Consider the following 14059-nt stretch of genomic DNA (forward strand, 5'->3'; position numbering starts at 1 on the left):
CACTGAGCGCAGTCATCACCCGATCGTGCTTTGTGGACACCCTACTCCACGCAGGCTCGGGGTTCTCTCTCTCTCTCTCTTTGAAGTCTAAGATCAGTCCTAGTGTAGTCCTCGTTTAATCCTGGTTTAGTCCTGATTTAGTCCTGACTTGCCAGTGTGTAATCATTACTTGCCCGCATACCCGCCGGTAAAATTCCATAACGTTAAAACCCGACCCGGTGCAGGACTCTGCTCTGTGCGTTTGCTCGGTGCAAAAAACCCAACATTATAGCACTAATACTCCCTGCGCACACTCTGACAATGAGAGCGCCACTGCCAACTACTGTAGTGGATGTGCAATTACACTTTATTTTAGTACGGCAAAAAAAAAAAAAAAAAAAAAAAAAAAAAGCATGTTCAGTGAGGTCACACCCCCTGGCATCGCATCACTATTTGAAAAGGACTGAATAAATGGAAGGTAGAGCTGTTTAATGCCATACTGTGGAACATTCCAGGCAGAGCAATGACGTATCCATAGAAACAAACAGGAGACGGACCCACGACCAAAAAGTTATATGCACTGTCACAAGCCCAGTTAGACAGAGGACAGAATCAACTCATTTTCACTAGTGCAGAAGTGCAGAAATTTCGCCTTGCTGTTTATTCAATCCATTTCTGTATTAACATTTAAACTCAGCATAATTTGGCAAACACATTTTCCCATTAACTATTCGCGGTGTTTATTTATCTTGTTTAAAAATCTATCAGTTTGTTTGCTTCCATAACCGAAATATTAAAGGTGATTCTCCGTGGGGCTCACCTCATTTCCAAATAACAGCTTTCTCATTAGGAGTAATTCACAGACCTTGCAGTAATTTGGATGTTGTTTTTCAGAGCTAATTGCCGGGTCACCCACCCTGAAAATCAATCATGGCTCTGGAACTCTGGTTCTCCAATTAACAAAAAACGTGGCAGACAGAAGGTGGCACCGCCTCGACGTCAGGAGCAACAGTAAAGTAAGTTATCCAAATCCAACCTATTTAATATTTGTGATTGAATGAATTTTGGTCTGGTTTAGAAGCTCTCTATTCACAGAAGGAATCATTGTACTTTTGAGCAATAGAAACACTTGTAATGAAGAAATTAATAAATGGATAAATGATAGACGTACATATTTAATGTCATACCCACAGACTGTATATACACATGGCCACGTTCCAAATAGGAAGTGAACAAAGGGGCACTTTCGGCTCCTTCTGACCTTGGCTGCCATTGCAAAATAAGAAATTCAATTTGTCAATGTGATAGGTTTGAATGGTACTATCTGCTCTGTGCCTAGTTGCAGTGATGTGGTTCATATTGTGGTTTCATGTTAATTTCATGTTAATAAGTCAAAAACAGTAAAAAGGTTTGCAATAAATATGAATACATATTAATTTAAATAAGCCTTTAAAACAGTTAAATAGTTAAAAACAGTTACAAGTTTACTAAAATCTTCATTCTATTTTATTTTTCAGTAGCATTTCTGTAATTTTGTAGCAACAATTTTAGTCCTAACCTTTTGTCGTTTCTGGGTGCTGGGGCTGCAGGTCCATTAGATTGTAGAGCAGAAAGAAGTAGGATGGATGAATAGATGTTCAATAATATTACAGAGTTGAGTAGTGAAAGCTAGACCACCGGATAGAAGAGAGAGCAGTAAAAACCATGTGACCTCCTGTCACCCATACACCCAGTACACTGGCACCTGTGCATTTATATAGGGCTTGACTCCACCCTGCCCCCTTGTGGCCAAGCTGAATATAGGTCACCCTGTGCCCAGACAAACAGTGACCCAAATTAACCCCAGCCTAATCAAAAGAAAAATGGCTCCTACAGACATTGTAATTATATCTGTGATGGACTGCTCAGCCTGGGATCCTTTGTTTTAGTGATTTGTAATGTCTTCACCCACCGCTCTTTCTTCTCATTGTGTTAAACTTCTGCTTGAAGGAAGTGGTTCTTCTGTTTTCAGAGGTACAATACAACATTCATCAGTTACAGGCGGTACAATATCAACTGGACAAAAGTTTATTTGGTCGAATATGTTTCGCAGTTCATCCAAGCTGCTTCTTCAGTTTTGGTCAGACGCTGATGGGCACCTCCTTTGCAGGGAGGAGCTAACTACAGTGAAACTACTCTGAAACTAACAAATACCTACTGTTTGTTAGTTAGGTCTATTGAACTTGCAGTGAGTGTGGAGTCACATTAGAACACGGGTGTCAAACATAAGGCCCGGGGGCTGGATCCGGCCTTCCAAAACCTTTAATCTGGCCCTCGGCTGATTTTCTACAAAAATATTTCAGTTATATTTTCTATAAAAATATTGGTAATTTTCTGCTTCTCTTAGCACAGCAGCATCTCCAGTGTCTCTGTACGTGGCCCCTCCCACCAGAGCAGCACAAATGAAGACTTGTCTCTTTCCAAACGCTCTTAAAGGACGATCGTTTTGACTGTTGACCGTGACACCCTCATCAGAAAAATGTCCAACATGAGAAAAGTGGAGCCGAGTGCAGGATTTTACAAGAAAAATTTACTTATTCCTATTTGCATACAAGTTCATGTTAAAACATTGTGTTGAAATTGTATTTTTCTTAAAGTTTCAGGTTGTTCATAATTTTAAAATATATTGTAAAAGAAAGAGTTCATCAATTAAAAAAGATTTATGTAATAGATTTCTCTGCACAAATATTTGAACTTATTGCTATTTTTGAGGTTTATATGACATGAGTTTTCTGATCCGGCCCCTTTGGGATCAAAGTAGGTTGGATACGGCCCCCGGACCAAAATGAGTTTGACACCCCTGCTTAGAAGAATCATTCAGGGCCATAATGTAGCTTTCACACCTCTGGGCCTGACCTGGCTACAGCTATTGTTCTCTTGTTTGTTTTAGGTTTGAGGATAGAGTTTCAAATAGGAGATAGATGGTGTCTGAGTCCTCCTTTTCTGTCCAAAGATTTATTCTCTTTCTTAACAAAAGTAGCTTCTTTAACTCCCCTCTCAAACCATTCTTTTCTCTGGCTCAGATCTGTACCTCACTGTCCTCAAAGGAGTGGCCCATAGTTTTTAGGTGGAGATGTACAGAAGACTGGGGTCCTGTGTTCCTCTCTCATCTGTGTTGGTACATCCTCTTGTGAAGTGGCTGTTTTGTTTCTCCAGTGTAGCTTCACTGCAGTTTTGAATGGAGTTTTGGCATGGAATCTACTTGGACGATTAAGCGATTATACACACATCTTGGCTCCAATTGACTTACTCTGAAAAACTGTTGAAAAATTCAGGCCTTAAAATGTTCTTATTAACCAGCGCTACTTGATCCTGGGGTTTTTATTTCACCATTTTGTCCATTGATAAATTCCTATTCCTAATATCGAATTCGGCTCCAAATTCTCCCCTGTAACAGCTAGCCCCTTGAGCCTCATTTGACTGGAGCTGAATGCTGTGGGTGACCTCATGTTCACTTAGGCAAGGCAAGTTTATTTGTATAGCACAAAAGAAACAAGAAATACATTAAAATCATAATACAAACAACTCAAAACATAAATAACCATCATAAAATTATAAAGAGAGTGACATTAAATTAGAGAGAAGAGTGCGGAATGAAAAATGAAAACCTTTCAGTGAAACGCAGATAAACAGAAGTGTTTTGAGTCTGGATTTAAACAGAGTCAAAGTAAAGTCCTGTCTCACATCTTCAGAAAGACTGTTCTAGGTTTTAGCTGCATGAATCTGAAACTCCAACTCCCCATGTTTAGTCCTGACTCTGGGCACCAGCAGGAGGCCGGTCTCTGAGCTCCTCAGAGTGCGAGATGGTTCATTTGGCACTAACATATCACAGATGTACATGGAGAGACTTAGTCCACTTGTTTATGCAGTTATGGTCATAACATGGAACATTCCAAACAACACAATAACAGATTCGTGAGACAAGTTTTTCCACCAGAAAAGTTGTGCGTTGGTAGATAATTTTACTTTTCATGTTGAAGCTACTGCAATCAAGTTAAATATTGGCACTGCGCAACTTTTTTGGTGAACTGTCTGCCACCTGCTTGTCTCCATGAAGATGTTATTATTGCTTTGCCTGGAATGTTCCATGGTATGACTTTAAACATATCCATCCAGCACAGACCTGGGCATTGTTCAGCTCCTGGGTCGCATACGGCCCTTTGGTTGACTGTGACGACCCGTTTAAGCTCATTTGGAATTACAAAATAAACATATTTTATAATTTTACCTCATTCATGGACTAAAGCTGCATTGTTTTTATTTTAGAGGTGTTTTTAATGACATATTTGTAAGACAACCTCACTTTTTCATTGCTTAGTCATAACATAAACTCTTACCAGTCTGACCAGCTCGTCAAAACAAAAATATTAATAAAAAAAATAAATAAATAAATAAAATTAATATGCAAAATTGAGTTAAGAATTTTGACTCTCCACAATATTTTCTGTTTCTCATGTGGTTCCATGGAAAAAATAATCCAACATTTATTCATTATATGTGTTTCTATTGCTCAAAAATACAATAATTCCTTCTGTGAATTGGGTCGACTCTCCACAGATCTGAACTGTAATGTAGCGTAGAGCTGTAACCTGCTTGTCTCCCTTGTGATAGATAAGTTTAACTGAGACAAGCAGGTGGCGGACTCTCCACTGTGCTGTAAAAATACTTAAAGGTGCATTGTGTAACTTTTCTGGTGGAGGGTTCATAAAATGGTAAATGCTTTTCTCCATGGAGATGTTATTGCTTTGTCTGGAATGTTTCACAGTATAGCATTAACTCTTCCTATCTTCATGGTGCAATAAAATTTCCATGGAGTCAAGCAGCGTAACTAGAAATGTTACGCAGTGCGCCTTTAATCTGAAGATGTTACTATTTGCGGTACAGAAGCGAATGACTTCTATTTTTCTTTCCCATTTTAAGGAAGTCCGCTTCACCCTGGATCGATGTTCCAGTGCGATCGTCATGGAGACCGAAGGCGTGGACTCATGGGCGATGACAGAGGACCGCTCGTCGTGCGAAATCCGAGGGGTGACACCCAACAGAGACAAGTAAGATCAATAATTAAATAACAAAGCATCAGAAATCCAAAGGGAAAAGCTCTAAAGCCCTCACAAATAAAACTGAGCGCGCCAGGTCGTGTACTGTGCATTTACGATTTATGAAACCATTGTCACGCACTGTAAAAAGGAAAATCTAGCCAAGTTAAAGGTGCACTACGTGACTTTTCAGGTTGGGGGTCTGCTACCATGGAGATGCTATTGTTTTGTCTGTAATGTTCCACAATCTTGTTTTTATTGCTCAAAAATAAAAATTATGGTGAAATTGGCCTCCTGCGTGTTTCTGTGGATATTGTTTAATGCCGTACTTTGGAATAGTGAAGGTAAAGGCATCTCCATGGAGACAAGTAACTGACAGGCTCTCTGCCAGAAAAGTTACACAGTGCACCTTAATTCTTAAAATTAAGAGTTAAGAATGTTTGAGTACATTTCAATTGGTAAGAAAAATGATCTACCAATATATTTTTTGTACTTTAAAGGTGTTGTGCTGTTAAATTTAATCTTTTAAAATAATTATATGGAGTTGTATAATTGTTAGGTGTGTAACGGTACACAAACATCACATACATACTAGTTTTGAGGTCACGGTTCGGTTCAATTTTCGTAGTTTGCAAAAATGCAAAACCATTTGCTTGTTTATTTGTATGTTTATTAAACCAAGAATTTGTTTTAACACTCTACAAAAGTGAAAATAAAATAACTGCAAAGTGCTGCTTGGTAATACTAATAAGTTAAATAAAATATTCTCAAATAAGCAACAAATGTATGAAATATTATAAAAAATAAAGTCCTTGTAAACCGTAAACAAAACTTTTCAAAAATTAAAGTGCAGCACCAACAGTTACAGCATGAAGTTTTACTTAATATTCATATTTTTGGCCAGAAAAACCAACTTGTCTGCAGTAAGTGCAGATCTGCGGGTGGCGGAGATTCAGTGCCAGCGAAAGGCGAGAGTGAGGACCAGGGCATGATGACTGTAGTTTTGCAACGACGTAGTCAAGGCAGGGGGCAATTGTTGTCAAGGCGGCCACCCTAACTATAAAGCGCTGGGGGAAACACCGCCACCCCAATCACGGACGAGTTTCCTCGTGAATATTAAAGAGCTGATTCTTCTGTGTAGCTGCACATGTAGTGGCTGAATGTAAACACACACTAATTGCGCAAATTCACTCGTGCACAGCCCTGCACCGAACTGAATGTCCCGTACCAAAACGGTTCTACACAAACACATGTACAGTTACACCCCTAATCATTTTTTATTTTTTTTTCAACATTGTCTCCACTGTCTTGCATTTATTCATTCAACTACAAATGTTATTTATTGCTAAAAAAATATCTTTTAAAAAAAACATGCATTCTTACAGTGAATGAGGTCGCGTCTCCACAAATCTAACCTGTAATTGGGCTTACGAGTCTCCATGGAGATTCTTAAAGGTGCATTGTGTAATTTTTCTAGAGAAGAGTCTGTCATAGGTGTTTTCTCCATGGAGATATTACTGCTTTGTCAGGATTGTTTCACAGTATGGCATGTAACTTTTCTATCTTCGTGGAGACCAAACCAGACCAAGTTATATGTCAGATCTGTGGAGAGGCGACCCCGCTCACTGTGACTACGCCTGTTTTTCTAGGTGTTTTTGAGCTTGTAAACCTTTATAATTGAATAAATGTAAGGTGGAGCTGGTTAATGTCATACTGTGGAACATTCTAGGAAGAGTAAAGACGTATCTGGGGAACAAGCAGGTGATCGATAATTAAATAACAGTTTTCTGAGAGGCGCTGCACAATAACAAAGCATCTGAAATCCAAAAGGGAAAAAAAAAAATAGAGCCGACCCTGCCAGGTTGTGTACTGTGCATTTACGATTTATGAAACCATTAAAATCCTTGGGACATTTTTCTGTGGTGGTATTCAGATTATCCGAGGGCTGACTTCTGCAATGACTGTAATGATTTTTAAAAGAAAATATTCTGTCATACAACGAATTCTCCTCATTCCCCCGTGTCAGAAGTTAACCCAATCTTCATCCTCCGTGGCAGAAGAGGCCCCTCAGCTCCATCATCACATACTGTCCATACACACACTATAAGAGTAAAGCTGCTCATCTTTTCTGGGTGCAGTCGGTGCTGGCGTTAAAGGTGACATTTAATTACTGTTTAATATGAGTCACGGTGGTTCTGATTCTGTAGGTTTGGTGATTCATCTTACATGGCCCATATTACCCTGATTTGCTCTGGTTTTCTGATCTATGTTATAATGTTTTGGAGTTGTATTTTGTTTCCATCACACATGAAGATTTGGGTGTTCTCCACTCTGATTTTAATCTTCATACACCTTCATTAAAATCATTTGGATGATTTCAGCCCTGGAATTGCCATTTTTTACTGAACAAAGGATAGCTGCTAATATGAAAACTCCTGCTCCATGACATCACAAAGTGGAACAGAGCATTTTGAGCTCTGGAGACAGGCTAATAATAAAAAAATTACTCAAACATGTGTGAATAAAACATGAGGTAACAGCATTATAACATGGTTTGAAGCTCACAAGAGTCAAGTTGGCGTAATGTAGAACCTTTAAAAAACAAAAAACATCATTATAACATCATAACATAGCGTATAACATCATAACATGGCGTATAACATCATAACATGGTGTATAACATCATAACATGTTGTATAACATCATAACATCATAACATGTTGTATAACATCATAACATGTTGTATAACATCATAACATGGTGTATAACATCATAACATGTTGTATAACATCATAACATGTTGTATAACATCATAACATGCCGTATAACATCATAACATGCCGTATAACATCATAACATGGCGTATAACATCATAACATGCCGTATAACATCATAACATGGCGTATAACATCATAACATGCGTATAACATCATAACATGGCGTATAACATCATAACATGGCTTATAACATCATAACATGGTGTATAACATCATAACATGCGTATAACATCATAACATGGTGTATAACATCATAACATGTTGTATAACATCATAACATGTTGTATAACATCATAACATGTTGTATAACATCATAACATGGTGTATAACATCATAACATGTTGTAACATGTTGTATAACATCATAACATGTTGTATAACATCATAACATGCCGTATAACATCATAACATGCCGTATAACATCATAACATGGTGTATAACATCATAACATGGTGTATAACATCATAACATGTTGTATAACATCATAACATGGTGTATAACATCATAACATGGCGTATAACATCATAACATGGTGTATAACATCATAACATCGTATAACATCATAACATGTATACACATAACGTATAACATCATAACATGTGTGTAACATAACATCATAACATGTTGTATAAACATCATAACATGTTGTATAACATCATAACATGGCGTATAACATCATAACATGGTTTATAACATCATAACATGTTGTATAACATCATAACATGGCGTATAACATCATAACATGCCGTATAACATCATAACATGACTTATAACATCATAACATGCCGTATAACATCATAACATGGTGTATAACATCATAACATGGCGTATAACATCATAACATGGCGTATAACATCATAACATGGCGTATAACATCATAACATGCCGTATAACATCATAACATGGTGTATAACATCATAACATGGTATAACATCATAACATGGCGTATAACATCATAACATGGCGTATAACATCATAACATGGCGTATAACATCATAACATGGCGTATAACATCATAACATGGTGTATAACATCATAACATGTTGTATAACATCATAACATGTTGTATAACATCATAACATGCCGTATAACATCATAACATGGCGTCATATAACATAACATCATAACATGGCGTATAACATCATAACATGGCATATAACATCATAACATGGTGTATAACATCATAACATGGCGTATAACATCATAACATGGTGTATAACATCATAACATGGTGTATAACATCATAACATCGTAACATGGCTTATAACATCATAACATGGCGTATAACATCATAACATGCGTATAACATCATAACATGGTGTATAACATCATAACATGGCGTATAACATCATAACATGGCGTATAACATCATAACATGGTTTATAACATCATAACATGGCGTATAACATCATAACATGGTTTCATATAACATCATAACATGCGTTTATATAACATCATAACATGGTGTATAACATCATAACATGGTGTATACATCATACATAACAGTGTATAACATCATAACATGGTGTATAACATCATAACATGGCGTATAACATCATAACATGGCGTATAACATCATAACATGGCTTATAACATGGCTTAAAGCTCACAAGCTTAAAGATTAAACTCTGGCTAATACTTATACCATAAAGGACCATTAACTTAAATTACAACTACACAAACCCTTCACAGTAAAATACATAAATAAAAAGATACTCAAGCCACTAATTGCCTGTTCTGCTATTACATTTAACTTTATGAAATAATTATATCGCATTCTCTAATTGCAGATTACTTTTTCTAAGTTGATCTTATTCTGTTATTTTTCAATACTTAAAGGTGCAATGTGTAACTTTTCTCGAGAGGATACACAATACACTGTTAATGTTTTGATTTAAATTGTCCATAGTACAGTATTAAAATGTGTTTTGCGATTTATTCCACTACAAGTGCTATTTACTGCTCAAAAATATCTTAAAAAAATCTCAATTCTTACAGTGAATGGGGTCGCCTCTCCACAAATCTAACCTGTAATTGGGCTCGCAGGTCTCCATGGAGATTCTGAAAGGTGCATTGTGTAATTTTTCCGTCAAATGGAGATCTTATTATTGCGTTGTCTGAAATATTCTACAGGACGCTTAAACCTTTTTTAGCTTAATGGAAACCAAACCAGACCGAGTTACAGGTCAGATCTGCGGAGAGGCCTGTTTTTTAAGGTATTTTTGAGCAATAAAACCACTTGTAATTGAATAAATGTAAAGTAGAGCTGTTTAAAATCGTATTGTGACGCATTCGAAGCAGAGAAATAACAAATCCATAGAAAAAAAGCAATCAGAAAAGTTACACAGTGCCTCTTTAATGTTATGTCGTGTGTCAGGGGGGTTATTCTACACTACAGTAACAGATTCTCCTCACACTTATAAGCGAGCAGCATTCCTCTAACAGAACAGCAATATTATAGATGTCATGTTCAATAGTATCTGCAGTGGTGTTTACGTGCAGGAGCGCTGGAATCACTCTTCTAAATCATATTAGAGACTCACTCAGACTGTTTTTTAACCCCGTCCGTTCAATTTCTCAATGTACCTGCCCGTCGTATCTGGAGGGGGAAAACAGCTGATAAAATCCACAGATATAATCCTTAAAATACAAACTCATCTCGCTGGCTGCGTGCCTCTCGTCGCGCTCACAGCCTGCGGTTTGGCTAAGTTTGTTTTTCCTCACTCTGGGCCCATCACGCCGCTGTGCCGGTGCGAGAACGCCCTTAAGATAATTACTCTGCGTGAATCTGATATATTTAAAATGGTTGAAAATTGGCCCGTAATATGCAAAAACTGGCTCTCGTGAGGTTTAGAGGTGCACCGTGTAGCTTTTCGACTGAGGGGAGCGTCACCTGGTTGTGTCTGTGGATATAAATATGACATTTCTCTGCTTCGAATGTTCCACAGTATGACTTTAAACAAATGTATCTTGTATAGCTCAAAAATACCGAGAAAAACAGGCGTTCTGACTGTGAGCGGGGTTGCCACACCATAGATCTGATATGTAACTTGGTCTGGTTTGGTCTCCATGATGATAGAAAGGTTTAATAATAATAATAATAATAATAATAATTAGGGGTGTCAAATTATCGCGTTAATTGCGATTAATTAATTACAGTCATATTTAGCGCGTTATGTTTTTTAATCGCGTTAATCTCATTTTTAATCTCTAACTTTACTGTTTCTGTATTCGAGTTGCTTTATTATTAAACCAGTTTTTATGTGTTGTTGGGACAACAACACACAAAAAACACATTTATAAATTTTTTTATTTCGGTAATTCCACTCATTGTCGGAAACCCACACAAAACGCACGCAGTAAGAGCGATGTAAACGTCATGTTAACGTTGACGGCGTCAGTCGCACAATGGACGAGGTTGAAGAGCCAGTAGAACAGAGGCAGCAGTGCACAGGTAAAAACACATTCACGTCTTGGAAATTATTCTCCCGACGTGAAATATAAAAGAAAATAACAAATATAATATCGCCTGAAAACAACCTGCATAGACTCATGATGTCTGCACTACTGTCCTATAGTGACCTGCCACATGAGGGGACACACACACAAACACACACAAACACAAACACACACAAACACATACAAACACACACCTTCATCATCGTCATTAACTGCGCGGACACCGACGTGCTCCCGTGAGCCGCGTGTGGATCGTGTTTTCTCGCTACGCTGCGTAAACTGCGCTTCCTCCTGTGCGCCTCTAAACCAGAACTAACACCAAGACTAAAACCAGGACTAATCCAGTCCAGGATTAAACCAGGTCTAAACTAGAACTAAAACCAGAACTAAAACCAGGTCTAAACCAGGTCTAAACCAGGACTAAACCAGGACTAAACCAGGTCTAAACCAGGACTAAACCAGAACTAACACCAGGACTAAAACCAGGACTAACCCTTTCCAGGACTAAACTAGGACTAAAGTAGGACTAAAGTAGGTCTAAACCTACGGTGGTGTATTGCTATCACTCCCCAAAAAATATTTCGGCTCAGTATCACGTAATTACGTGAAAAGTTTCACGTTATAACGTGAAAAATATCACGCAAGATCTTGTAAGAGTATTTTACTGTTTCGTCCTCAAGATAGCAGGATGTTCGGTAAGCAACTGCTGAACGAGTGCTGTAGCGAGTCGTTCGCTGTGGGCAAAGAGCTGCTAAAATTGCAATTCTGTTATAGCTCCATAGTTCATGACAAAAGCATTCGTTTGACACATGTCGGTGTTTCAAGTTCTTCATGAATAAAGACCATAAAACACCACGGCCGTCCTCATTCCAAGTTATCATCATAAACTCATAAAACAGCACATGTAGCCTACAACTTTGTACACAACTCGCTGCACATCAGCCCAGAAGCTCTGAGTTCGGGTAACAGCAGCAGCCAACAGCAGTAAAGACATCGCTGAGCGGTTCCCGTCCTCTACGCGCTGGTTCCGTGCGGGGAAAGCGAGAATGCGCAGTGAACTCTAGGTCCGTGCGGGTTGCTCCGGTGTAGCGTTGCGGCTGGTTCTGAGGTGGAGTAAAGCATCCGGACAGAAGCGCGAATCCGGTCTGGTTCGTTACTGTTCTGAGCCTCCGTGCACTTGGTTCTTCTCGAGAAAAGCGCTTCTCAGGCCGAGGCACCTAACCACTCCCCGCTCCAGATCATCTGAGCCCGGCCTGAACCGGAGGAGCACCGGGACCTCTGAGCGCTGTTCCCCTGCCCAGGCCGGGCTCAGATGAGTTGAAGTGGGGCTTAGCTTAGCTAACTACACCACATTTTCTGAATAGCATTCTCTTACACTGTCTATGTCTGAGTGCATACAGTCAACAATGTTTTATGGTCATTATTCATAAATAACTGGAAACACCGAAATGTGTCAAATGAATGCTTTTGTCTTTAACTAATTCTTAGGAGCTATAACAGAATTGCAAAACAGACTAGGTACTTTTAGCAGCTCTACCCACAGCGAACAACTCGCTCCAGCTCTAATATTCAGCAGTTGCTTACAGAGCATTCTGCTACCGTACGACAACACAACTTGGGGACGAAACAGTAAAATACACTTACACGATCTTGCTTCATGCGAAGGAGACAACACGAGCCCGAAGTAATCTCAAGAGTGGAGAATCCACATTTTCAGCGTGGGCCTCAGGCTGGAGTTGACTGGACCGAGGGAAGCGTGGTTTGGCTGTGGCTGATCTTATAATGAAATCACGTAAAACCATACTTGACGTTTTCACGTTATAACGTGAAAATATCATGTAATAACGTGATAATTTCGTATCACATAATAACGTGATAATTTCGTATCACGTTATAACGTGATAATTTCGTATCACGTTATAACGTGATAATTTCACGTTATAACGTGAAAATACCACATCACGAAATAACGTGATAATTTCATATCACGAAATAACGTGATAATTTCATATCATGAAATAACGTGATAATTTCACGTTATAACGTGAAAAATATCACGTTATAACGTGAAACTTTTCACGTAATTACGTGATACTGAGCCGAAATATTTTTTGGGGAGTGATAGCAATACACCACCGTACTAAACCAGGTCTAAACCAGGACTAAAACCAGGACTAAAACCAGTGATCTCATATATAAAGCATTTCTCTATCAATAATATTTTTAATATGTTTAAGGAAAGACTGGACTTTTTATTGTCTTTAAGTCGACAAAAGTTATTATGTTCAGATTTCCTCGTCTTTGCTACTTTACAGCAAACAGTTTCTTATTCATGGAGACTTGGGCTCAACAGCCAAATTGGAGAGATTTGTTGAACAATAAATGATTTTATAAAGTCACTTTTTTAAATCTATATCAGTGTTTTGATCTGCCACAATAATGTAATAATGAATTTAAATGAAAATACCTCAAATTGAAGCTTTTCTCAGCAATTTTTAGGTGAGATTAAAATGAGATTAATTAGATTAATTAATTACAGATCATAATTAATTAATCTCTCAATTTTTTTAATCGCATGACAGCACTAATAATAATAATAATAATAATAATAATAATAATACATCTTTATATAGACTTTGACAAGCTTTATTGATCCACAAGGGAAATTATTTGGACACAGTAGCTCACACAGCACAATGTAATAATAACAAAGATCGAAAGTATAAATGGTAATAAAAATTCTAGCTGGTGTCAAATAAGGTTTAATTAT

At 37.9% G+C, this 14059-nt stretch overlaps 1 protein-coding gene across 1 annotated transcript in view; it reads left to right on the forward strand.

The window, feature by feature from the left end:
- LOC110165906 (neural-cadherin-like) overlaps positions 1-14059 on the forward strand; it is a 456074-nt gene that overhangs the window by 354543 nt on the left and 87472 nt on the right. Inside the window, exons 24-25 of the mRNA XM_055155988.1 lie at positions 874-995; positions 4939-5066. Of these exons, the coding sequence (XP_055011963.1) occupies positions 874-995; positions 4939-5066 (250 nt within the window). The remainder of the gene's footprint in view (positions 1-873; positions 996-4938; positions 5067-14059) is intronic.

Source organism: Boleophthalmus pectinirostris, unplaced genomic scaffold, assembly GCF_026225935.1.
Source record: "Boleophthalmus pectinirostris isolate CB_2022bp ecotype Guang Dong unplaced genomic scaffold, ASM2622593v1 HiC_scaffold_2, whole genome shotgun sequence".
Lineage (NCBI taxonomy): Eukaryota > Metazoa > Chordata > Actinopteri > Gobiiformes > Gobiidae > Boleophthalmus > Boleophthalmus pectinirostris.